The sequence below is a fragment of the Sporothrix brasiliensis genome (assembly GCF_000820605.1).
Source record: "Sporothrix brasiliensis 5110 chromosome Unknown Cont21, whole genome shotgun sequence".
Lineage (NCBI taxonomy): Eukaryota > Fungi > Ascomycota > Sordariomycetes > Ophiostomatales > Ophiostomataceae > Sporothrix > Sporothrix brasiliensis.
In genome coordinates, this window is record NW_024467140.1 from 101751 (window position 1) to 126697 (window position 24947).

General features: G+C 56.1%; 10 protein-coding genes across 10 annotated transcripts; 4 read left to right on the forward strand and 6 right to left on the reverse strand.

The window, feature by feature from the left end:
* Positions 1-918: 918 nt before the first annotated feature.
* On the forward strand, positions 919-2720 carry SPBR_04851 (uncharacterized protein; the record flags this gene model as incomplete). The annotated part of the gene is made up of 3 exons (XM_040763128.1): positions 919-1093; positions 1160-2586; positions 2655-2720. The coding sequence occupies 3 exons, from the start codon at positions 919-921 to the stop codon at positions 2718-2720; spliced, it is 1668 nt and encodes a 555-aa protein (XP_040615075.1).
* Positions 2721-2843: 123 nt separating this feature from the next.
* On the reverse strand, positions 2844-4210 carry SPBR_05001 (uncharacterized protein; the record flags this gene model as incomplete). Its single annotated transcript, XM_040763278.1, has 3 exons — positions 2844-3809; positions 3881-3942; positions 4003-4210. 3 exons carry the CDS (start codon positions 4208-4210, stop codon positions 2844-2846), a joined length of 1236 nt encoding a protein of 411 aa, XP_040615076.1.
* Positions 4211-7004: 2794 nt separating this feature from the next.
* On the reverse strand, positions 7005-7751 carry SPBR_05279 (uncharacterized protein; the record flags this gene model as incomplete). The annotated part of the gene is made up of 1 exon (XM_040763556.1): positions 7005-7751. The coding sequence occupies one exon, from the start codon at positions 7749-7751 to the stop codon at positions 7005-7007; it is 747 nt and encodes a 248-aa protein (XP_040615077.1).
* Positions 7752-9037: 1286 nt separating this feature from the next.
* On the reverse strand, positions 9038-10105 carry SPBR_05132 (uncharacterized protein; the record flags this gene model as incomplete). The annotated part of the gene is made up of 1 exon (XM_040763409.1): positions 9038-10105. The coding sequence occupies one exon, from the start codon at positions 10103-10105 to the stop codon at positions 9038-9040; it is 1068 nt and encodes a 355-aa protein (XP_040615078.1).
* A 2096-nt stretch (positions 10106-12201) lies between these two features.
* Positions 12202-12681, reverse strand: SPBR_05383 (uncharacterized protein; the record flags this gene model as incomplete). Its single annotated transcript, XM_040763660.1, has 2 exons — positions 12202-12211; positions 12263-12681. The coding sequence occupies 2 exons, from the start codon at positions 12679-12681 to the stop codon at positions 12202-12204; spliced, it is 429 nt and encodes a 142-aa protein (XP_040615079.1).
* A 699-nt stretch (positions 12682-13380) lies between these two features.
* On the reverse strand, positions 13381-14031 carry SPBR_05317 (uncharacterized protein; the record flags this gene model as incomplete). The annotated part of the gene is made up of 1 exon (XM_040763594.1): positions 13381-14031. The coding sequence occupies one exon, from the start codon at positions 14029-14031 to the stop codon at positions 13381-13383; it is 651 nt and encodes a 216-aa protein (XP_040615080.1).
* A 1174-nt stretch (positions 14032-15205) lies between these two features.
* Positions 15206-16105, forward strand: SPBR_05213 (uncharacterized protein; the record flags this gene model as incomplete). Its single annotated transcript, XM_040763490.1, has 3 exons — positions 15206-15214; positions 15271-16013; positions 16099-16105. 3 exons carry the CDS (start codon positions 15206-15208, stop codon positions 16103-16105), a joined length of 759 nt encoding a protein of 252 aa, XP_040615081.1.
* A 980-nt stretch (positions 16106-17085) lies between these two features.
* On the forward strand, positions 17086-18012 carry SPBR_05198 (uncharacterized protein; the record flags this gene model as incomplete). Its single annotated transcript, XM_040763475.1, has 2 exons — positions 17086-17323; positions 17420-18012. The coding sequence occupies 2 exons, from the start codon at positions 17086-17088 to the stop codon at positions 18010-18012; spliced, it is 831 nt and encodes a 276-aa protein (XP_040615082.1).
* A 248-nt stretch (positions 18013-18260) lies between these two features.
* On the reverse strand, positions 18261-19359 carry SPBR_05120 (uncharacterized protein; the record flags this gene model as incomplete). Its single annotated transcript, XM_040763397.1, has 2 exons — positions 18261-19164; positions 19277-19359. The coding sequence occupies 2 exons, from the start codon at positions 19357-19359 to the stop codon at positions 18261-18263; spliced, it is 987 nt and encodes a 328-aa protein (XP_040615083.1).
* Positions 19360-21515: 2156 nt separating this feature from the next.
* On the forward strand, positions 21516-24430 carry SPBR_04649 (acetolactate synthase I/II/III large subunit; the record flags this gene model as incomplete). Its single annotated transcript, XM_040762926.1, has 3 exons — positions 21516-21787; positions 21893-23706; positions 24093-24430. The coding sequence occupies 3 exons, from the start codon at positions 21516-21518 to the stop codon at positions 24428-24430; spliced, it is 2424 nt and encodes an 807-aa protein (XP_040615084.1).
* Positions 24431-24947: the final 517 nt, after the last annotated feature.

Here is a 24947-nt window from a genome sequence, read left to right on the forward strand (position 1 = left end):
GCACAAAACTAAACCACATGGACGACAAGGATCGAGGATAGGCTGACCCGTGAGCTCGGGCCTGGCCACGTTTGGATAGCCATTGTGACAGAGAATTTACACAATTACACCATCCCGCCTCGGGATTGTCTGTCTGGAAGTCGGCACAGTAGTGTCGTGTGGTGATTGGAATAGCACCGGAGACTGCGGGAGGACAGGAACTGCCGTCGTTCATCGCATGCACTCCCCGGCTTGACGATGGAGTTGCCCAATCTGCATCGCCGAGTCTCTGGGAGCTTGGGACGTCTTGGCAGGGAATGGGCAGGGGTTGGGATAAGCGCTGTGGCCATTTTAGGTCGATAGCCTGTTTCTTCCACGGACACCAAGCCGGACTATCGTCGGCGGTGCCAAAAAGAAGGCTAGCGTCTGAGCACGTCACTTTTGTATAAGTTGACGACCTCCACGACCAGCTGCCGGGGAGAAGACGAGGCGACGCCTTCATGATTGTTAGCCTTCTTCTGTTAGCATCCTCATCCTGTGCTTGTCGCTTCCCATCTTCCAGTCGACAGTCCACTCTGGTGGATACCGTCCCAAGAAAAGCAATGCACGATGGTGCGATCGATGAGCCAGGACGCGATGGCCAGGCTAAACGTGTCTAAGAGTGCCACGAGTTGTCGGGACAAAGTACTCGGCGATGCACACGTTGTGGGCGGCGATCCAAGGTGAGCAGCGAACGTCGGAATAAATAGCAGTTGCATCTGTACAAAATAAAAATAAAACATAGAAAGCACTCGAGTCTGATTGGAAACAACTGACTGGTCGCGTGGTCGCTTTCCACTCCACGAGTGTCTTGTTGTTCGACATTGATTACTAGTTTCGTCTTTTCCTCTCCCGCATACTCTATCTGCATCTCCGGCCGCGCATCGCTATCTACACATCATGGGCCTCTGGATCTTGGAACCCGACACGGACGGGGTCGTCCCCGGGACCGTCCACTTGCAGAAAGAGAGCGAGAAGCGGATTCGCAACACGGCGTTCCTCAAACACGGCACGGGACGGCATGCAGGGACCGTGCTGGCGCCGCAGCCGTCGTCGAGTCCGAACGATCCGCTGAGTATGTCCGGTTGGCCGTCCACCGAGCTCGCTCTGGTCGCTCGTTACTAATGGTTCTGTGCAACAGACTGGTCGCCCACCCGCAAAGTCCTCACGTCCATCTTCCTCTCCTGCGGCACCGGCCTCATGGCGGGCACCCACAACTTCATCAACCCGGCCAACGCCGCCATGGCCAAGATCTTCCACACCACGGCCAACACCGTCTCGCAGAGCGTCAGCGTCGTGCTCTTGACGCTGGGCGTCAGTGCCGTCCTGACGAGTCCGCTGGCCCGCATCTACGGCAAGCGGCCCGTGCTTCTCGCGTCCAACGCCATCGCCATCCTCGGGTACGTCATTGTCGTCGCCGCCGGCGAGAACATTGTCGGCCTCTTTGTCGGGCGCGGCATCCACGGCCTGGGCATTGCCGGGCTCGAGTACCTGGTGAGCTCGAGCGTCGGCGACCTGTTCTTTGTGCACGAGCGCGGCATCCACCTCGCCATCTGGCACTATGCGCTGTCCGGCGGCAACGCGCTGGGGCAACCCATCGGCACGGCCATCCTGTCGTCCATGGGCTGGCGGTGGCCGTTTATCTGGGCCTGCATCGTCTACGCTGTCTACACCATTGTCCTCTACTTTACCTGTCCCGAGACGACGTACAACCGTCCGGCGCAGTTGGATCTGGACATTTTGGAGGACATTGACGACAGCAGCAGCGAGCGGGAGAGTCCGGGGGCTGCGAGAGGCGACGAGAAGACGGCGAGCAGCAGCGTCCACGACGGGGACGTCGAGTCCGCGCCGCCCGCCGTCGAGGCGCGGATGAGCTACCGCGAGAGCCTGCGCGTCTTCAACGGCCGCTTCAGCGACGAGTCGTTCTGGCGCGCCCTCGTCACGCCCTGGAGCGCGTTTCTCCTGCCCGCCGTCTCGTGGGCCGCCCTCTCGTACGGCTGGAGCGTGGCCGTGGCCGCCTCCTTCTCCGTCGGCCTGTCGTCCATCTTCACCAAGGCCCCGTACAACTTCACCAGCAACCAAGTCGGCCTGACCGTCTTCTCGTCCTTTGTCGGCGCCACGCTCGGCAACGCCCTGCCCGGGCCGCTGTCCGACTGGCTGGTGACGTTTCTGTCCCGCCGCAACAAGGGCATCTACGAGCCCGAGTTTCGCATCGTCCTGTCCGCCCCCTCGTTTGTCCTGGGCCTGCTCGGCTTCTGGGGGTTTGGCTGGTCCCTCCAGGTCCGCGCGCCGTTCATGGTCCCCGTCTTCTTCTACGGACTGGCCATCTTTGCCGGCTCCATCAACTCCCTCATCAGCAACACGTACCTGCTCGACTGCCACCGTGCCCAGGCCCAGGACGGCTATGCTGCCGTCACCATCTTCCGGGGCATCAGCAGCTTCGTCATGACGTTTGTCATCAACATCTGGATCCAGCGGAGCGGCTACCGGGACGTGTACTTTTGGATCGGCGCCGTGCACGGCCTGACGTGCGTGATTGGCATGTTTCTCTATGTGTTTGGGAAGAAGGTAAGCCATGCGACCCGTTTGGTAGGCAGTTAACGTACCCCCTGGCGTTACGAATGCTGACAGTCTAGATCCGCTTTTACATCTCCAAGAACAAGTTTATCCAGAGCAAGCTGGCCAAGCGCAAGGTGGCGTAAAGCTGGTTGTTTTGTTCGCAACATTTAATTTTCCATTCAATAGAACGTAAATTCAAACACTATAGTAACACTAATACTACGTACACCTTTTTTTGCATACACTCCGTACAATACACACGCACCCTACTGGTACTCCTGTTTAATGGTCGTTGTTGCTCGGATCCCGCTATTTGTCTTTGTGTTTCCGTTGCCGTGCCCGTACGCCTGGCCCGTGAGCTCGACTTCGTCGCTGCCCTGCGACCGCGGACTGCGGCCCGTGCCAATGGTCGTCTCGTTGCGGCCGCGGCGGGCCACGGATTCGCGATACGTGTGCTGGACCGTCGTCTGCACGACGGGCTGTGGCTTGTCGACCGGGGCCAGCACGTCCATGCCAATCTCGGCATCGGCGTACAGCGCGTCGGTGCTGTCGCTGACTTTGGAGTACTGGCCCGAGGGCGTGCTGGAGCTGTCCCCGCCGGAGCCGCCCCAGGTCTGGAGGGGCCCGTCGGGCCCCGTGGGCGGCGCCGAGTGCTGGTCGTTGGAGCCGCCCGACGAGATGAGGCGGGGGAAGAAGCGGGAGACAAAGGGCCGCAGGGTCGGCAGGCAGGCGGCGATGATGGCCACGGTCAGCTCGAGGTACGACCAGAGGGCGGCGCCCGTGTTGTCCCAGGTGGTGTCGGAGGACGTGGCGGCGGCGTCGAGGGTGGAGAGGCGGACGATGGAGATGATGCAGGTAAAGAGGCCGAGGCACAGAATAAAGGCCAGGATGATCTTTTGGCGCAGGGGCAGCTGGAGCTGGCGGATGGCCGGCAGCGGCAGGATGAAGACGGTCAGGTCGGTGATGAGGTTGATGACGGCGGGCGCAAAGAAGGCGGGCACAAAGTCGATGCAGTGGCCCTTGACGGTGGGATCCCAGAGCAGCTGGATGGGCAGGCAGAGCATGGACAAAAAGGACACGAGGGCAATGCCCCAGGCGGTCAGGAAGACGAGGGCGGCGAGGTTCGCGCGCTGGAGCCAGGTGCCGACAAAGATGCGGCGGTACATGAGGACGATGGAGACCTTGACGAGGACGAGCGCGGCGTTGTAGACGAGGATGGACGAGTAGAAGCTCTGTGATTTCGTCAGTGGGCACAAGACACAAGACGCGAGTGAGGACAGCGAACGGGGACGAAAAAACACACCTTGGTGTATGGTACGAGGTCTTCGATTGTCCACACATGACGGCCCATGCCAAAGTGTTGTTCTGCGTTGTTAGTTTGTGCAACCAAAATCAAAAGCCAGGATAAGGCGGACGACAACGCACCCAATCCGATGGCGACGGCCGCCGCGATGGCGAGGACCTGAGCCACGACCAAGACCCAGTCGTCGGGGCCAAAGGCGCGGACGATAAAGGTGCGCGTGACGACACGGAGGACGACGAGGGTCGACGTCAAGACGCAGCTGACGGTGATGATGGCGATGATTTCGGTGACCTTGGACTCGCCATCGCGGGAGTGGTCGATGTCGGACATGGTGACGAGTAAGGGCTGATGGTAAGACGGTGCTGTCGTGCTGTCGTGCTGTCGTGCTGTCGTGCTGTCGTGAGTCGATGAAGATGGATGTCTGGGCAAAACGCGTCTCTTATACTGTGGAGGCGCTCAGACAAACATGTCCGTGGTAGAAGAAGCGAGAGAAGACGCAAATAAAGCGGCTAGAAGGGGGCTAGAAGGCAGCGACCGATACAGGAGAAGACTATATCAAACGAAGTCACCACGACGGGCGACAAGGAAGGCGGCGGTCGTCCGTCGATGGCTGCCGTTGAACGTGGCCGGCCGTGATAGCCAGCAGTCGAGACGCACGGAATGCGAGGCCAGCGCGGCTCGAGGACGTCGACTGTGGGGTCTGTGCAACGCAGTTGGAGGCGACGTCGACTGGGATGCTGAGGCCTTTCTTTTTTCTGCTCATCCTGTCACGACGAACGGTCCTGGCTCACAGACTTCACCCGCGGAGAGTGAGAGGCTTGCAACGTCTGCACACAGGCGGCTCCCTTGACTCTGCATAAGCAGCCGTGGTCGACATGGAAGGATGTGCTCGCCAAACAAGGGTGAACCTGGGAACCGGAGACGGGGACGATGGCGTGGGCGTGGATGTGTCAGTTTGGACGTTTTACGCGTACGACATGCAAAAACAGGAAAGAACAGCCTCTGATCAACAACCATTGCAAACTACTGCAGCCGCCACTCTCAGGCCTCGTCCATCTTTTCTCTTCACAGCAGAGAAGCAATGAAGATGAGCAGGGCTAGCTGGACTAGCAGGACTAGCTGGACAGGACCGCCGCGTCTGCCGTTGCCGTTTGCCGTGTTTAGTGTCCGTAGAGGACCTCGAGGTCGAGGTCTCTCCTGTGTACATCGTAGCTCTCACGAACTCCAGTTGGTTTGGTTCCCCCTATCTTCCCATCCCGCACGCCCTTGTCCATGCTCCAGATTGGGCTCCATTGTCCGCCCTGTCGACCCTCTTCAGCCCTCGTGTCGTCTCCACAATTGTCCTTCACCGGTGCGGCCGTGCGCCTGGCATCGTGTGGGCGAGCGTGCAAATTCTGTGCGGAGATGTGGGTACGAATGCGCACGGATGTTTATGGGTCGGGTCCTATTGGAGAACCAGATTTTCATCGGCGACGAACCAAACCTGAAAAACGACAGAGATATTAAAAGGAACGGAGAACGTCGCACGTCGAGCGGAGTATCAGAAACATGGCCAACAGAACGGGCAGGTCCTTTGGGTATCGTCGAATGCGACCTCTGGAGTGGAGTGATGAACGAGAAGTTCGAGGTGTGAGCAGGGAATGGAGAATCTCGACTACTAGTGGGAGTTTATTCGGTGGATAGTCAGTGGAGGCAAGGTGTCATAATTCAAATCCAAACAATGGGGGGGAGCAACAATGGCGAAGGTACACGAATCCAGGTATGTTTTGATTTTGAATTCGCTTTTCAGTTCTTCGTAGTGTTTTGTCTCGATTTTGAACGTCGCCCGGCCGAGATTCCCGACCAAGTAACTCCCCATTGGCCGCATACTGTGTACATGGCGCTGCACATGTCAGGGGTGCCTGTTGCAGCTGCGACTCTGCAGTTCCTTGCGTGGTCGAAAGGATTTCTCCGGAGAGGAGACAAAAAGGAGACAAAACAAAGAGGCACAGCAACCAGGATGAGCCGTTTCTCAGGGGTCTTCCGCCATGCCAACAGTCTCGGATGACTGTTTACATTTGTTTTGGGATGTCACGTCTTCTGCTGTCCAATCTCCGTCGTGGTAGCCCCTGAAAAATGTTTGACAGTTCCAAAGGTTCGTGTTTGAGAGAGTTTTTATTCCGCCGACCTAATATTGGATTCAGGCCACCTCTCCGATGTGACAATCGGAGGTCATTTCTGCTTTCGTTTGAGGTAGGATGAAGGGCCGTGAGCGAGGCCATATCGTGCAGCGTGGTTCGACAATGTAGGGTCTTGGGTCCGAGAGGAGCTGGGGATTGTCCCCAAGAAACTAACAAAGCTTGTTTAGAGGAAACACGATCGTGGACACGCGCACCCGGCAGACTGCATCCATGGACTGTACATTCTCTTTTGTGAAGGAAACGACAGCAGTTGATCAAACTAAGATAAAATGCACCAGCTTCCCTACACTGATGGCATGCCTTTCGCTCAGACGTAAAAGTTCGTCTCTAATCAAGGTGACATCGTGCAATACTGAGTCTCCCCATTCCAGCCTTTTCCCTACCAGGCAGCAAGAAATGACCAGTAATATGGAGTACGTCGTACGTTGTATTCCTCCGTACGTGCAACTCCAGCCAACAAGTGATCGGCAAACCACTGTGCGCTCTCGAGTTCTCCAGGTATTCTTAGCATCCATCACTTTTATTTAGCGTGATTCGCGAAATCTTCTCTGTTGCGTATCTGTGTTTCTGCACGCTCTCGTACTGTCTCTCTCCTTCGCGAGGTCCGTCCGCAGCGCTAATTCTTGCCTGCAAAGCTTCTTTTTCAACGCAGGACCGTGTAAAGCTTAGCTGTCTCGGCCTGCGTGATGCGCACTGTCGTTGCTTGGCGAGCCCGAGGTCGTTGTGAATAGCTTTGTTTTCTTTCTTTTTTAGGTACATCACCAGTGAGTTATTGTGAAAGTCGTGAAATTCTCATGCAACGTGATATTGTCAAGTGCTAACTAATTAATGTGTGTTCCTGGTGATATTCATATTCATATTCCTCATTCCCTAAGTCCAAACGATCCAAATGGTTCTTTTCCAGTATCCTCCTTCTGTCGGTCCGTTACTGCCCGCCTCGCCCTCTACTTCTTTCCTGTCAGAGAGCTCGTCACGGAGCCCAGGCCGAGGCTGTCGAGAATCTTGTCGAGGCCTAGCCCGCCCAGCAGGTTGTCCACGAGTCCGCCCAGGCCCAGCCCGCCGAGCAGCTTGCCCACGAGGCCGAGGACGCCGCTGAGGAGCAGGCCGACGGCGGCGAGAATCTGGGCGAGGGGCTCGGACAGGAGGCCCCAGAGCGGGTTGAGCTCCTTCTTGGCCTTGGGCATGTTCTCGAGCTTCTTCTTGGCGCCGTCGATGGTGGTGGTGACCTTGCCGGTCAGCTCCTTGAGCACGTCGGCGAGGTGGTACTCTTCGGGCGTGGCCTCGTGGGTGGCGGCGTGGTGCTTGGCCTGGGACTGGATGCGGCCGTCCGGGTCGAGCCCGCGGACGACGCCGTTGGCCTCGGTCAGGATCTTGCCGCCCTCCTCGATGAGGGGCTTGACCTCCTTGACGAGGCCCTCCTCGTCGAGCTCGTCCTTGGGCTGGCGGTCGGCGGCCTCCATCTTCTGGGTGATCATGTCGCAGATGGGCTTGACCTTGTCGAGGCAGCGCTCGAGGGCCGTGGTGATCTGCTGCGCCAGCTTCTTGTCCTGCTCCTTCTTCTCGGCCTCGGGATCCTTGTCCTTGGTGTCCTTGGTGTCCTTGTCCTTGGTGTCGGCGGCACCGGACGCGGACTCGGCCGAGGTCTTGGGGTCATTGGTGACCTGCGAAGTGGCGCTCTGAACATCGGCCATGGTGATGGTGGATGCGGGTGGAAGTTGAGCGAGGTAAGCTATGTTGGTGTGTGAGGTGGTTGGAGTGAAAGAAATGGAGACTGTTTAAGAACGTTGCGTTGTATGAGATGTCTGAATGTCGAGGTAAGGTGAAGATGCAGTACTGACAACATGAGAATGGTATGGCCAGACTTTTATACACAGATCCTTCTCACCCGACGCGACCTGGCTCCATCGCATCATCGACTTCCAACGAGGCAGCCTGTCGTCGTCAGAGATACGTCACGGCCATTGTCCAGTCCGGAGGCGAGAGGGGGTAGAGTGTGGCCCGCCTCGACAGGCTAGACTTGTCAACTTGGAAGGCAACGCTCTAGAACCATCTTCTGTTGTCTTGTATGACACGGCAAGAGGGAAGCCAAGCTGTGAGGCTGTCTGGTCGCCCAGAAGAGGATGCATACAAGCCCAGGCAAGGCCTGCGTGGATGACTTCATCTTTGCAAACTAAGCCAAGCGATCAAGATCAAGACCAAACCAACAAACCATGTATCCACACACCGAGACAAGCTGGGCGGGCTCCGGGGTAGATGGAGAGGGGTAGAGGGTGTAAAAATTCATCTAGACCGGCAGGTTTACCAAGTTCTTCAGCGTTACAAGAAATCAAAAACGATAACATGGAAGTCGTGACGAAACGGTGTGTACAGAAGGACAGAGAGGGTGTATGGAGACTGAGAGGAACGAAGGAAAGGCTACTAAAGCATCAAACTAGCCACAAAAGACTGGGGAAGTCGTCTAGCCTGATGGCTTGCCAGCCGAAGGGTGTTCTAGAGCCTGGTGTGACGTACCCATGTGGATGTGGCAAAATGGAGTGGAGAGTGGGTGGACTGCTCTATTTAAATCGCAAAAAACCTGTCCGCCTACATCCACTCTGGCCAAGTCTTGATCATCGATCGATGCCGATCTGTGCTCTGGAGAGTGGCGAGAGTGACTCGGGCTGGAAGAACGTGGATGCAGAACGTGGGAATGCACCTTAATTAGTGACCTACCCGGATAGCTTTGCAGCTGCAACGGCTGCTAAAAGCGACAATCGCGAGCATCTTGCTTGAATTCCGCAATGATTTACAAGAGGATCGTGAAAAGGTGCAACGGTGACCATACCGTGCAGTGAAACGAAGAGAATAAATAATAGTAGAGCACCGACCTATCCTACATCTCCAATATCCCGTCCTTTACATACGCCGACTGTAATTCCGCAACGCCGTCAGATCAACATATTTCAAAATGATAACCCAAACGCCAGCACAACCGCCTTCACGTAAAGCTAATGTTGGGCATCTTGGGCGGCTGGCCGGTGTTGGGAAAGACGGTGGGAATGCGAATGGTCAGCTGGATGCCTTCGGTGGTGGACTTGACGTCCAAGAAGATGTCCGACGGGCTCTCGCCTTCCTTGCGGTAGCTCTCGGCGTTGACGCGAGGCGGTGACCCGCCCTTCTGTTCGCCTTGTGTTTTCGTCTTGTCGTTGCCATCCTCGTCATTTCCTTCCCCCTTCTTGTTCATCCGCCCGACAATGTTGCCCTGGCCGTCGAGAATGTTGCCGTCGGCATCCACGCGGAACGCGCTCGACCCGCCGCCGGTAAACTCGTCGAGCGGCTGGGCGGCGGCCGCAGCTGCGCGTCGCCGCCGGGCGTCCTGCATGGACCGCCGCTCGGCGTCGGTCGTGACGTGCTCGACGTAGCCGAGGAGCTCGTGGCCGTCGTCGCCCAGGACGTCGCCGTTCTCGTTGCTGATGGTGCGGCCGACCATGCTCGGCAAATCGCCGGCCACGCGCCCGAGGACGTCGTCGCCGTCGCAGACGTCGCCGTACTCGTCAATGGCCTTGCCGACGAGGCGGGCGGTCAGGAAGCGCGGCAGCGTCGGGCGGCCATAGCTGGAGATGCCCGGGTCGGCGGCGGGGGACGCCGTGTCTTTGGGCGTGTCTTTGGGCGTGGAAACGGGACTGAGGGATGGAATGCGCCCAATCTTGGGGATGGGGGCGACGTAGGCCGGCTGCTTGCCGCGGTCGTGGAAGTGTGTTTGGATACGCGGCTCGCCGTTGCGGGCGGCAGACGGGGAGGAAGAGGATGGTGGTGGCGACGACAGCGGAGCGGGGGCACGCTTACTGCGGCCATGCTCGCCCTCGACAATTTCTTCTTCTGGTGGATCGTCGTAGTCGCTGTCGTCGTGCTCGTCGTGGCCGTGCTTGTCGTGCTCGTCGTCTGAAGAGAGCTCTTCAACGACCGGGCTCTGGTCGTGAACAGGGCTGTGGACGGGCGTGTGTTCTGTACTGGGGACGACCGGCCGATGATGTAGTGGCTGTGGCTGTGTCTTGCGGGACGCCATGATTAGAGTGAGTGCTGTTGTGTGTGGTTACGTGTGGTGGCTTGCCGCGTAGAGAATGGACCCTGTGAACGACAGCTACTGCTGCAAAGTGTACCGTCTCGGGGTAGGTACAGGATGGTTGACCTGATCCACAGTGACAAGCGGACGGAGTACCTGCCGCAGACGTTGGCTTGTAGTGAGTTGAGAAGTCGAGTAGCTGCAGAGGTTGGGGTCGGAAGACGGCAGAAAATGGTGCTGTGGGATGGAGTAATTAGGAAGAGAACAAGGATGGGAGGACAGAGACTGAGTTGAGTTGTGGAGGCAGTCCAGGCGTGTGATGCCAGCGTCGAGTGAGGTCACAGAGTCTAGGCCCTACAGGTACAATTATGTCTCTTCTGCGGTCTGTCTGTCCAACATGCAACGATTCAAGTTGTAGTCCACAGGTGATGATTCTCAAGTCGTCGGCGCATTCAGGGCATTCAGGGCAGCCAGCGCAGAGGCACAAAATTAGACAGAAGGCGAGAGAACAACACAGAACGACGCGACGCCATTTCGTTTGTCGTGTTTCGTCTATTCGTCTTGTGTTTCCAGAAATACCAATGTCCCGCAAATGCTCTCAACGTTGTCGTCCTGACGTTGCACTAACCACGAGTCGTTGACGTCACTGTGGACAAGTTGTGTGGGGGATGGCAGCGGGCCAGCGTTTTACCATGCGACACTCGCCTGCCACCCGGCCCTCCTTTGGCTGAGGGTGGTGTGGGTATTGCTGGGGTCGCAGTCGACAGCGGGAGAGCGGTTGATGGCGTATTCTCACCAGGTATCCTCATTATTGCCCAGTTGCCGTCGTTATTCTCGTTGCTATATGTCGACTATGTCAACTTGTCAATTCGAAATGCGCCGCTTTTACCCGTCCCGTTTCAGTCTCATTGCATCGTTTTGGCAGTCATTATCGGGGCAGATGCCCCGAGGATAAATGGAAAATACGAGGTACGACAGCAGGGAGCGGGAAACGCAAAATACAGAACATCGCCGGCGAGGCCGTGTCCATTACGTCGCTCTGTTCAGTGTCAGACTGCCCTGTCAAACGAGTGCGTCTAAGCGTTGAGCCACTGTCAAAGACGGTGCGTTCCTTCTATCCCTTTCTCTACGGGAGCGACCGGTGTCTCGGCCTGTCAAACATTTAACATCGCCTCTCTTAGTGAGGTGCACAAGTCGAACAGAAAGAAGTTAAAATAGAGGCATTCTGAGAATGGCGGCAGCAGGACAAAGAAGGCTCGAAGGGTGCCTGTAGTGGGCCGTATGCACTAAATATATGACAGTGGCGCGACGTATCCAGAAAGTAGTGTAAAATTAGCGGACAGGTGGCAAGTGGTGGGCAGCTAACAGGCGATTAGCGAGCAGTTAGCGAACAGAAGAGGATTTGTACACGTCAGTGGCGCTCGAGACCCCCTCGCGCCCTGCACATATGACCTGTGTGCCTGTGTCACTAGCCAGTAGCCTGTAACCTGTAGCCAGCCACTTGTAAACAGGGCCCACTCGAACAAAGACGTGGTGAGTGACTGTCGGCAGCGGACTGGAGACGAAACAGCGGCCCCTGTCTTTCTACCTTGGTCCGATTCGTTGGGAGGAGGTTGGTTGGTCAGTGACCTCTCACTGCTCTTTGTCCAGATCGTCGATGCGTCTTTTGAGTTACGTACGACATGCTCTGTAATTCGTACACACAGATGCTATTTCGTGTTAATGGCTCACTGGAGATGGGGTCAATCAACACAGCATATTGCTCCTCCGCAAGTCGCACTCGCACACACAAGGCGGTTGATTGGCACGGCCATGGGCACTCTACGATCGACAATCTCGGTTCTGGATCGACTAGCAGTGGCACAAAATTCTATTGATTGCCGTAGGGGCGGAAACAAAGAAAGAATCCAGAACAGCGTCTGCCCTCAAACTAAAAACAGGGGTACTGATCAACAGGAGAATGCAAAGTGTTGCGGCACAAACAGAAAGTCCAATTCAAAGGAGTGTATGTAAGTTGTAGACAAGCAGAAACGCAGGTAAACATCCAGTAAAACAGTAACGACATAACCAAGTACTCCGTACATCTCACGTGTCCACCATTATGTCTCCCTGGACATGGTTAGCATATTATCAAGGAAGGGGGACGACGGGGGAACTCACAAGAGAGCCAGCTCGAGATCACCGTGGATCTTGGCCTTGAGGGTAATTTCAATGTCCAGATTCAGGTCCAGCCGCAGCCGCAGCGTGTCGCTGCCCTTTTTGCCTTCGCCGCCGCCCTGCTGCTGGAGGGCGCCGCCCGCCACGCCGCCCAGCGTGTTGGTGACGCCGCCGACGACGCCCTGGGCCGTCTGGCCGACGTTGCCGAGGGCCAGGTTGTCGAGCGTCCCGTCGAGGGGTCCGCCGCCGCCCTGCTGCCGCTGCTGTTGTTGGCCGCCTTGCTGAGATTGCTGTGCCTGGCGCTGAGGACGGCGCCGGCGGGCAGGCGGCTGCTGTTCCGGCTCGGGCTCGGGCTCGTACTGGTCGTCCGAGTAGTCGTCTTCGGACTCGTAGGCGGGTTGCTGCTGCTGGCGTTTGGACATTTTGAATTGTGTGACGGGGTGGAGGGAGGTGCTGCTGGTGGAGGCTCAAGGCAGGAGGCAATAATGAAGAATCTGAATTTAAGTTTTGTGTAAAGTTCTGTGTCAAGTTCTTTTTTGTTTGACGATGAGAAAGATGATATGCTGGACAATGGTGAACACGACAGGAGGATGGACGGCTTGTTAAAAAGAAAACGGAATGATGGGAGAGACCCGACGACAGTGACACCAACTTGGTTTGTGGGAATATCCGTCATGTCGAGTCCCTGTCCAACTTCAATTCCAACTTTGTCCAACGATGTCATAATGCCATGTGCATCCTTGGATACTTTTTGAGTTGTCCAGATATACTTTGTCTACATTCACACCCCCTCAACTTTAATGATGAAATCATTGCCCCTGTCCGGTGGCAAGTGCTGGGGAAGCAGCCGCTTGCCAACCGAGCCAAGACAAACGAGACAAAGACCACATGGGCACGATGGGGCGCTGTGCAAAGTATGACGACAGACGGCCCACGGCGTTTGGGGTAAATTATGAGGGTGGAGTGGAGAGGGTGGGACGAAGAAAATAGCCATATTCATACATGAAAATAGACTGTCGAATAATGTAGAATGCAAACTCCAGTACGCCGCCATGCTTGACGCCATCATAAGCCGTGGAAATAGACTACAATACAGTGAAAATAGACCCCCCTTTCCCCCCTCACCTCTTCTCTAACCCATGCTTCTCGCGCTGGCTGTCCCGCACATACTTGCTCTCCATCCCAAACGACCGCCGGATCAGGATGGGCACGCCTCTGCCGTCCGCCACGTCCTCGTCGGCGTCTGGGTCCTGCAGGTAGATGCCCCAGACAGGCGTGACCGCGTCGCCAATGGCAATTTCCTCCTGGGCCGCCACAAACCGCGTCGCGTCGCCGTCGTACGTCAGCCAGGTCTCGTCGTCGGACCAGCCCCAGGGTCCCACCCGGTGGCCCAAGGTGTCTTTGCGCCCGGCGTGCAGCAGCCGGCCCGTGTCCTTGTCGGCGTAGATCCAGTTGAGCATGGGCGGGTCGACGGCAATGGTGCTGACGAGGCCGAGGCACGGGGTGTCGCCCGGGTAGTTGAAGTAGTAGCCCGAAAAGGGATGCGCGCGGCCGTAGGCGACGCGGGCGTCGGGGTGGTCGAGAAACAGGCGGCCGCCGATCAGGACGACGGGGGCGTCGGCGGGCGGCTCGCCGGCGAGCGACAGGGCGGCCGTGGCGGTGAACTTGGCCTTTTCCTTGTCGGCGGCGTTCTGTTTCTTCTGCGCGCTCAGCGCCTCGCAGACGCCAATGGTGCTCGGGATGGCGGCTATGGTGAGCAGGCCGATGACCATGGTGGTGGTGGTTGTGGTGGTTGTGTGATGTCGTCGGTGATGTATTGTGTATTGACGTGCATTGACGTGTATTATTGTCAAGACGTGTATGTTTGTGGAGAATCCTTGATTTAAAAAACTGGTTTGTTTGGTTTGTTTGCTGTAAGTGCACGCCACCCCACCGACCGACCGTTCCTATTTTTAAAGTGCTAACTACACCGTTTCTTTTTATTATTTATTTCTTTTTTTTTGGCTTTCTTCACACCATCCTCCATTCCCCCCAGGCCACCCCGGTAAACCTGTCACAGCAGTATTTAGCCAGGGAACAAACACACCAGTTCAAACAGCCAAGCACACCCCTATACGAGACCACGGCTTGAAGCCCCGTATTGGCAGGAGCATTTATTCTTTCCACGGCTGTTCTTGACCGACGACGTCATATTGCAGCCATCTGCAGCCTTCAGCATCTGCACATATTCAGCATTCAGCGTCTTCATCATCTTCAGCCATCTCATCCGCCCCGGCCACTTTTTTTTTCATACACCCCCCTGCCACCCCATCCACTTTTACACAAACGTCATACTTTTTCATTTCTGTCGCTTGACTCCGCTTTGTCGTTCTAGACGTCCCTAGTCAAAGCGTGGCTGCAAAGCAAGAAAACAAGACAGCAATCTCCGTATCCATGTCGTCCCACAACATATCCTGCAAGCACTCTAGCAACTCTGCGTAGTTGTGTGTAGACTCGTTTAGTCCAGTCCTACCCTGTTAGCTCGTGTCTCCAAGCAGACGTCATAGCTTCTTTAGTGCTTCTCGCCTCTCTTTCGTCTTCCCTCGCCCCTGTCTGTCTTTCTCCACAGCACCCCTGGTCTCTGAATCGTCGATCAACAGCAGGTTATGGGGTAGGCAAAGTCCTGCTCAATAAGACGTAGTTTATCCAGTTTCAAGATCCCCAATTACGTTGTACAACATGCTGGCCAAGAGTGCCAGTATTAAACTTAAGAGGCAGCCGCAGACCGAAAGGACAAAACACAAAACGTTAAAACACACACAAAATTGTATTGTCAGCTTACACTGTTTAAGTTATCAACAAGCTTGCATTCATCAACTTGCATTAAATTTTCCGTTCAGAGACAACATCGACCTCGACAAATCACAACCATAATCAACCCACTGACACTCCGTTACTGACATCGACATGCCTCCGGTAAGTTGCTGTTGAATCCGTCCTCCACCACAACACTCACTAACGAAACTGTCCAGCGCAAGAGCAACGCAAACGACCGTGGCGAGGAGCACGAGGATGTGCCGCCGCAAGAGCAGCCTGAGCAGCAGGAGGAGCAGGAAGAGCAGGAAGAGCAGGAAGAGCAGGATGAGCCCCAGGATGAGGGAGATGAGGGACAGCCGCAAGACGACGACCAGGGTGATTACAACGACGGTGAAGGCGACGACCAAGAGCCCGAGCTGGAAGGTGGCGAGGAGCAGGACGGAGCCGAGCAGGACGGGGACGAGCCTCAGCAAGAGGAGGATCCCGAACCTGAGGCTGAGCCCGAGCCCGAGCCCGAGCCCGAGCCCGAGCCTCAGCCGGAACGCCAGCGCCGCCGCAAGCCCCGCCGGCCCCAGCCCACCACGCAGCAGGCACCCACGCCGTCGTCGTCGCAGCCTGCGACGCCCACGGATGAGCAGCCCCTGCAGCAGCAGCAGCAGCAAGACGACCAGCAAGACCGGCAGCTGCAGCCCCGGCGGCGTCGCCGGCCGCAGCAGGCCCAGCGGAACAACCAAGACACCCAAGACGACCAAGACAACCAGCTGGCACAACGGCAGCAGCAGCAGCAGCAGCAGCAGCAGCAGCTCATGATGCAGCAGATGCAGCAGCAGCAAATGCAGCAGCAGCCGCAGGGTGGCGGCAGCAGCAAGAACCCTCTGCGGCTGCGGCTGGATCTGAACCTGGAGATTGAGATTGAGCTCAAGGCGCGCATCCACGGTGACCTGACACTGGCCCTACTGTACGTTCCCCCTGTGCTTTTGTACCTTTGTGCTTTTGTGCTTTTTTATTTGCTCCTCTCGTTTCGACCTAATCTGACCATGCAGGCAGTAACTAACGGCCACACAGAGAGACGTAGTGGCAGGTGGTGTGCGACGAGGAAAGTGTGTACTTTATGTTAAGCAAACTGTTGTTTGTTATTTTGGATGATTTTGATGGATTTCTTTCACTTTGCTTTATTTTCAGATTTCTCTCATTTGTCGATTTTATTTGAATTTAATTGAACGTATTCTGTTTCATTTTGTTTCGCTTCGATCCAGGGGCACAACGCGACAAACTCGGTAGCCTTCTCAATCATATTCCTTACACGGATCAACCCATAGACCGACGCGATATGATATTTAAAACTCATCATTAGTGAAGATGTCGACCTCGTCCAAAGTAGTCATCAGTTGACACTGGACCGGAATTCTGACGTACAACAGCGCTTCCACTAACACGCTAGCGCATGTTGACGCAAAGCAGCGGTAAAGGCTGGTCAATTCCCGCCAGGAACAGTCTCAGGCGCTAAAACCCCACGACAGTTGCAACTGAGAGACTGTGATATCTTAGGAGACATCATGGCACATTCACGCATTGGCGCTGCCTGCTGTCGGATTCTCTTGTAGTTCGCTTCTTTACGACTCTACTCCGTACTTTGCGCAGTTCCACCATTAGTCACAGCCGACATGACGATGCTGGGTCCAAGAATGGCATCCAGTCTTCACAAGCCTCTTTCGATCTTCCTGCGCCATACACAGAACAACTTCAGATTTCCTTCTGCTACCCGAAACGGCAGTTTTCCTTGTCACCGGACACTGTCGTCTCTGCCGCGATCTGCAACGGAGCCGTTCTCAGTCGGTGCCGCTCTTCGCGGCCGCTCGGGTCGAACATACAGCATCCAGCAGGTACTTTCAGAGCGACGAAATCCATTGCTCTGCGTTTACCGAGCGATGTATGTGTTGTGTTCTGAATAATCCCGAGCGACGGCTCACACGTCAAGCTAATAATATCCGATGCCAAGTGATGACGGACAGCACTTTATCGTCAAAAGCATGATCCCGGGCGAGTTCGAGTACCAGCAAGATCTGCAAACACCTCTGGCTTCTTGTCCCAACTTGCGGACCGTGATCGACGTCATCCCTGATTTCGAGCTGTTCGTCTTTCGTTTTCTGGCCGCCGACCTCCTCCAGGTCAGCCAGAGGCCCATGTCTCCGGAAACGAGGAAACGCATCCTCAAAAGTGCCCTGACCGGACTGGCTGAGCTTCATGATCGAGGGATCATCCACACAGGTGGGTGATGGTGATACTCCGTGTACCTGGATGCATGGTTCTGCGTGCTGTCTGGTGATGATTTGGGAACTGTGAGCTGACCTGACGCCGTCCCAGACATCAAACCCAACAACATCCTTCTTGACTACGAGGAGAGGACCAGCGACGATCTTTCCATTAAACGTGTTCAGATTGCAGATTTGGAGGATGCAGTGCTCCTCCCGCCCGGTAAGAATCTCAAGGGTTGCCTCTGTGGAAACCAGCTCTGGCGAAGCCCCGAGTCGTGGGCACGTGCCCGGCAGAATACGCCGTCTGACGTCTTCTCGTTTGGGGTGGTCATCGTCTACGTGATGCTCCATGACATGATCTTTCGTGTGAGTGAGAAAGGGCCCGGCGGAGACGATGCTGCTTGGTGGCCGATTCTCCGGAGACATATATCCTTCTTCGGAGACGAGGACGGCTTCAAGGGCCTGCTGAAGCACATTGGCGAGGACAGTGTGTTTTTCGACCGCCTCATTTCTGTCGCGGGCGACTTTGATGCCGAGCGGCCGAGAAAGCCGTTTGCAATGTGGTTTTACGTGGATGCGGAACTCCGGGATTTGGTGACAAGAATGACAAACTTGGATCCGGCGAGGAGGATCACGGCGCGCGAGGCTCTCGAGCATCCTTGGTTCCGCGACGCCGGTTCCGAATCGGGGCAGAAGACATGAGAAATACTGTAGAATTTCGAATCGACAACCGGGAACACCTACGTACAAAGACGCTTTAGCCCCAACAAGTTAAACGTATGTAGAAGCGAAGATCCCTTTACATAGCGCCCGTACAGTAGTGGAGAGTGGATACGCAACGGTATGTAACTTGTGGAAAGCTATTTAGAGACTAAAAAACAAAACAGCTTTGCGACCATACGTATCGTCACTAATAACATAAACTAGGTAGAATACGGTGTATATATCTCTTAACATCCTGCATACCAAAAGTTTTCAATGGCCTCATACCAGAGACTATGCAACATGAAGATAAAGTCAACTACCGCGTTGTCGTCTTGTCCATCCAACCAGTCCAATCCTGCCCGCCACTGATCATTGACCCAGTCTTGTTTCATTTTAACATATGTGAGCGAGCGGACTGCAACTGCTTCTTTGGTAAAAAATCCTCGTTTGGTGAAAACGAATGCTGCTCGTTTCATGCCTGCTCGTGTCGTCAGAATAGGGGGTTGCTCGTGTCCGACTTCCTCGACAACGGCGGCGAATCGTCGCGCCGAATCCTGTCGTCGAACAATCGCGGGATGCTGCGATGTCACTGCCCCCGGCACAGCAGGGCCTATGCCCATTAAAAATGGAAATCGGTAGAGCGCAGCATCCGGCGCTGCGATGACAGAATCCCAGTCAATCACTGCAAGAATGTTAAAGTCTCGATCGACGAGGACATTGTTCGCGTTCAGGTCGTAGTTTACGAGCCCAAATCCAACGTGAGTGTCCGTCTGTGCCGCTGCCAATGTTGATGTGATTCGCCGGACGGTGTCAATGGCCTCTTCCTGGCCACTGGTTGCCTCGCCAAGTTGCTTGTGCAATGCTAATGGATAGGACGAATAAAACTCGACGGGGGATGCATAAGGACCTGTTCCTGTCTCGACGAATGGGCCGACCGTGAACGAAGCAGCGTTTTTCTCATCGTAAACAATCGACCCAATCTTTGGCATCCGAACCGACGCGAGCTGTATCATAATATGGGCAAACTGCCGCCAAAACTTGGTCTCAAACTGGGGCGGGATCCCCTCATGGTCACCGGGATAGCTTTTTGACACGTCTTCCGCTGTATTGCCATGTATGTATTCGAGGAAGGAAAAGGCGCAGCCGACGCTGTTTTCGGGACGTAGTGCATACCCGTACACGTTAGGTATTGGAATGTCCGTGTTTTTGCTTACGCCTGGTTAGTAATAGTCGACAAGGAGGCTGGTGGCATACAACCTACCGTAAAAAGGCCATGGTAGCAATTTCAGACTGCATCTCGAACTCGGCTTTTCTTGCCACGCGAAGTCGCTCTTCCGTCGACATCTCCACTTGCGACGGTGGCGGCATCCGTAACCTCGCAATCCATTGCACTCTGTCATCAAAAGTCACTTTCAAAACAAGGTTGAAATTTCCGACGGAAAATTGACGAGACAGGGAGCATGGTCGGCTGTCCCGCAAAGCCGAAGCTTGGCCGCACAAGGCGTCTTCGTCAATTGTCTGCCGAAATGCGTGGATGGACTTGATTGTTTCGTCTCCGTACTCTTTCGCGTTTGTCCATGCGTCACTGCCAATTGGAACACTATCCATGTTCAAGGACATGAATGGATTTCCGGGTAGGCGTCGACGAGAAGAAAGACTTTGACATTGACGAGTCTGAGTATGCAGAGAGCAAAGTGTGGCTGGCGATTGAAAATTAGGCGTCCGAAAAGTGCACAGAGCCCAATACTCTGGGTGCCTACGGCATCCATTTCTTAGGGAGCCTGACACCTGGGGCTGACTGGTGTCGCATTACATGGATGCGGAGCTCAGGGATTTGGTGAGGGAGGAGCACGGCGGACGAGGCTCTCGAGCATTCTTGGTTCCGTCACACGGCCGAGTCGGAGCATAAGAAAGGAAGGCTCTAGAAACTTGAATGGACATTTGTTGTGCTCGTCCTCTTCCTCCTCCACCTCTCTGTAGTTTCGTCTCATGTTAATATTGTTTGTTTTTATGTATTTTTACAGACAGAACAAAAAAAAAAAAAAAAAAGCGACACACTCCTCTTAATAAGTTTCAAAGCAGACGCTTGGAAAACTATGTTTATTTTGGAAGAACCATTTCGTGACTGTTCTCACCCCATTGTGATGATACGACGGCCAGCCGCAAAAACGGGCGGCGGCGTGCATGAAACGCTTCGTCCTTTGTTAGTTCATGGTCTTACATGGTTTAGAATCTCAGCCTGCCCAGGCATATACACTCGACAATAGGGAAGAAGTGCGACTGTAAAAGCCACAAAGAATAAAGTCGCGTCAAGATACAAAGAATAAGAATAGACTTGTCATACCCGATATCCGATATTCGATCTCAATGAGACAACCACATATCATATCTTCCGAAGGGCCAGCAGACCCTCCTTGATTTAATACATTTATTTATACTCTGTATATATCACAGTGCCTTCCACCATTGAAAACGTCGGACGCTAAAGTCCTGTCAACCAAAATTATGGGCCTATTCCACGGCGACGAGATTTAAAGACATTAAAGGTGACAGAAGGACATCTTTGCACCCTTCGCTCCGACACTAATATGGTGAGTTCTGAGCATGTTACTTGCCGACCCAGCAGTGTGGCTGAACCGTGGCTGTCAGTTCAACGGCTGTGGCCAGGCACGTGTGTCGCCAAAATCACAACCTCACCAGCATATCTTGTCCAATGCTGTCATGTGACATTTGCCCAGACCCCTCACACCTTCCGTGGCCCGATATCGCCCCCAGGATAGCCAAAAGCGGAGTCGGCCTGGCCAGTCGACAAGAGATTCCGTTGGAGATGCCCCACAGTACGAGATTCGACACGCTGTGATTGGTTGGATGGACATTGAATTGGAAAAATTAGGACGACAAAAAAAGGACTAAAAGGAAGGAAAGAAGGGCAGGAAGGGAAAAACTGGGGGGAAAGGGTAAGAGTCACAGGCTGGACAGGCCCTGACTGTCCAAGTACAGAAAGAGGGCCCTCCGAAATCCGTCGCTCCTGCCCCCGGGATGAAGAGACCGAAAAATTAGAGACGAAAAGGAAAGGGCAACCGACGAAAACAGTTCGTCGGTGAATCCTTTGGCTGGGAGTGACTCTTTTTGGGATTTTCTTTTTGGACATAATTTGGGACATCAATTCACCACCAATTCACCACCAATTCACCACCCATACTCTGCACTTCCTCCGACGGAGCACGGAACAGGAGTGTCACGTCGATCGACAGCTGGCATCTGCACCATACAAAATAGTTGCTGTCCACACTCCCTGTCCACAGCCCAAGTGGTGACTCTTTTCTGGGGCCGTCCACTGTCCATTTCTTTTGGCTCTTCTCTTTTCTCCTTTCCTTGTCTCTCCCTTCTCTCTTCTCGACTCTCCCCATCGGCTCAACCGCAAGACTCGACTCACCGACCGCGATCGCGATACCCTCACCGACCCCTCTCCACTCCTTCACTCGACTCCCTCCCTCACAATGCTGCGGTCCGCACCCACCGCCCGGGCTCTGCGGAAAGCCGTGGCCCAGGCGCCGTCTTCACATGCTCGCCATGCCCGCTCCTTTTCAAGATCGGCTGCTGCGGCTGCTGTGACGCCCAGCAAGACCGTGCCGACCGGCTCGCGGAAACAGACGACGGCTGCGACGGCGGCCGCGCACCCACGACCGGCACCCAGCGCGAGCTTCAATGCACCAAAGGGCCAGGCCGTGCAGCCCCTGGTGAACCCCCGCAAGACGGTCATGGACGAGTCGTAAGTACTTTGTGCGCATGTACGCATGTGCACGTTGCAGTTGTTACAACGTAACGTTGTCCCGTCTTTGTCGTATTGCCACAGCTAACCACCTCTCCCCCTCAGGTTCATCGGCATGACGGGCGGCGAAATCTTCCACGAAATGATGCTGCGGCACAAGGTCGAGCACATCTTTGGCTACCCCGGCGGCGCCATCCTGCCCGTGTTCGACGCCATCCACAACTCGGAATACTTTGACTTTGTGCTGCCCAAGCACGAGCAGGGCGCCGGCCACATGGCCGAGGGCTATGCGCGCGCGTCGGGCAAGCCCGGCGTGGTGGTGGTGACGTCCGGGCCGGGCGCCACCAACGTCATCACGCCCATGGCGGACGCCTTTGCCGACGGCACGCCCATGGTCGTGTTCTCGGGCCAGGTGACGACGGCGGCGATTGGCAGCGACGCGTTCCAGGAGGCCGACGTGATTGGCATCTCGCGCGCGTGCACCAAGTGGAACGTCATGGTGCGCAGCGTGGCCGAGATGCCGCGGCGCATCAACGAGGCCTTTGAGATTGCCACGTCGGGCCGCCCCGGCCCCGTGCTGGTGGACCTGCCCAAGGACATCACGGCGGGCGTGCTGCGGCGCGCCATCCCGACCGACTGCGACATCCCGGCCATGCCGAGCGCCGCGTCGCGCGCCATGCAGGCGCTGACGGACAAGCAGCTCAAGCAGTCGATTGGCCGCGTGGCCGACCTCGTGAACCGCGCCAAGCGGCCCGTCATCTACGCGGGCCACGGCGTCATCTGCAGCGAGGGCGGCGTCGAGCTGCTGCGCGCCCTGTCCGACAAGGCGTCGATCCCCGTGGCCACGACGCTGCAAGGGCTGGGCGCCTTTGACGAGCTCGACGAGAAGTCGCTGCACATGCTGGGCATGCACGGCGCCGCGTACGCCAACATGGCCATGCAGACGGCGGACCTCATCATTGCGCTGGGCGCGCGCTTCGACGACCGCGTGACGCTCAACATTGGCAAGTTTGCGCCGGCGGCCAAGCAGGCGGCGGCCGAGGGCCGCGGCGGCATCGTGCACTTTGAGATTATGCCCAAGAACATCAACAAGGTCGTGCAGGCCACCGAGGCCGTCGAGGGCGACGTGGCCGCCAACCTGCGGCACCTGCTGCCGCAGGTCGACGCGCGCACCATGGACGAGCGCGCCGACTGGTTCGGCGACATCCGCGCGTGGAAGGCCAAGTGGCCGCTGTCGGCGTACGAGCGCGCCGAGCGGTCCGGGCTCATCAAGCCGCAGACGCTCATCGAGGAGCTCAGCAACCTGACGGCCGACCGCAAGGAACAGACGCTCATCACGACGGGCGTCGGCCAGCACCAGATGTGGGCCGCGCAGCACTTCCGCTGGCGCCACCCGCGCACGCTCATCACGTCGGGCGGCCTCGGCACCATGGGCTTCGGCCTGCCGGCGGCCATCGGCGCCAAGGTCGCGCGGCCGGACGCGCTGGTCATTGACATTGACGGCGACGCGTCCTTCAACATGACCCTGACCGAGCTGTCGACGGCGGCGCAGTTCAACATTGGCGTCAAGGTGATTGTGCTCAACAACGAGGAGCAGGGCATGGTCACGCAGTGGCAGAACCTCTTCTACGAGGACCGCTACTCGCACACGCACCAGAAGAACCCCGACTTCCAGAAGCTGGCCGACGCCATGGGCGTGCAGCACCGGCGCGTGGCCAAGCCCGAGGACGTCGTCGACAGCCTGACGTGGCTGATCAACACGGACGGCCCCGCGCTGCTCGAGGTGATTACGGACAAGAAGGTGCCGGTGCTGCCGATGGTGCCGGCCGGCTCGGGCCTGCACGAGTTTATTGCCTTTGACGCGGACACGGACAAGAAGCGGCGAGAGCTGATGCGCGAGCGCACAAGCGGTCTGCACGGTTAGTTGTGGGATGGATGGCGAACTACGGTGGCTGTCAAATGAAGAACAGCAGCTGTCGTGACAAGCACAAAAAAGAAGAAACGAAAAAGCAAAAAAGGGGTGAAGGGGCGACGAATGGGCGTTTTCATTGCTTTTGCGTTTCCAAATCACGTTCAAATTGTTCCCTTGGTTTCCATAATGCTTGCTTGCCAATCCATCTTGTTTAGCTACTTTCAATTTGAACCATTATTTTCCGCTGTACTCCATATACTGTCCATCATACACGAGCCATGGGATTGCGTATTGTCTCTGCCACCGCCCCCCCCCCCCCCCCCCCTACGAAAAAGACCGGCCCGCCATGCCACCCAGGCGGTAAACGGCACCAACCCGCCCCAGTGGCCCCAGGCCTTGCTCTTGAGCGCCGGCCCGCCGTACTGCCAGACAATGGCGCCGTCGGACAGCGCGACGACGCACAGCACGGCCGAAAACACGGTGACGGCCTCGTCGAGGCCGCGGTACTGGAGGGCCAGGTAGGTGAGGCCAAAGGCGAGGTCGCGGGCGCCCTTGGCCAGGACCATGGGCGAGGCGGTGCCGGTGGTGGACGAGGCGGCACCGTCGGTCTTGGCCTTGGCTTGACCCTCCAGCGGCAGGCCAAAGACGGCGTAGTCGGCCTCGGGAGCGACGACAGAAAGGACGCCGATGCCGAGGAACATGGTGCCAATGACGTACGAGGGAATGGGTGAGAACGACATGTTGCATGCGAGTGCGTGGGCGGTGTTTGTACCTGTTGGTTGTGTATCGGTGTATTGTTGAGCGTCGTTCAAAAGAGTTCAGAAACAATGAGGGTAAATGAGGTTAAAGGAGGCCCAAGTTCTCCGAAAGTCGTGCAAGTAAGGCTCACCGCGGGGATGAAAGCATCGGGTTTAGCTTTTGGCAGCGCGTGTAATTCCGCAGGCGAGTCAGGTCGAGCAGGCCAATGATTGGCAGCACACGGGACGATCGGCCAGTCTGACATGCATGTCTTACCCTTAAGCGATGCGGAACAGGGACCATCGCCGGTTCAGTTTAAACGGGAAAGGTTTCGTCACCGATTTTGTGTGCGCTCTGTATGCGTTGAGAGTGTGAATATCGTGGGCAGAGTAAATTGAAGTGACGTTTGCTAATAACACTGTTAAATTTTGTTGGTAAAAGTACAATTTGTTTTGGTTGCGCTGGGAAACGCAAGACAAAAAAGAAAAAGGCAAACTGAAAGATAAAAAG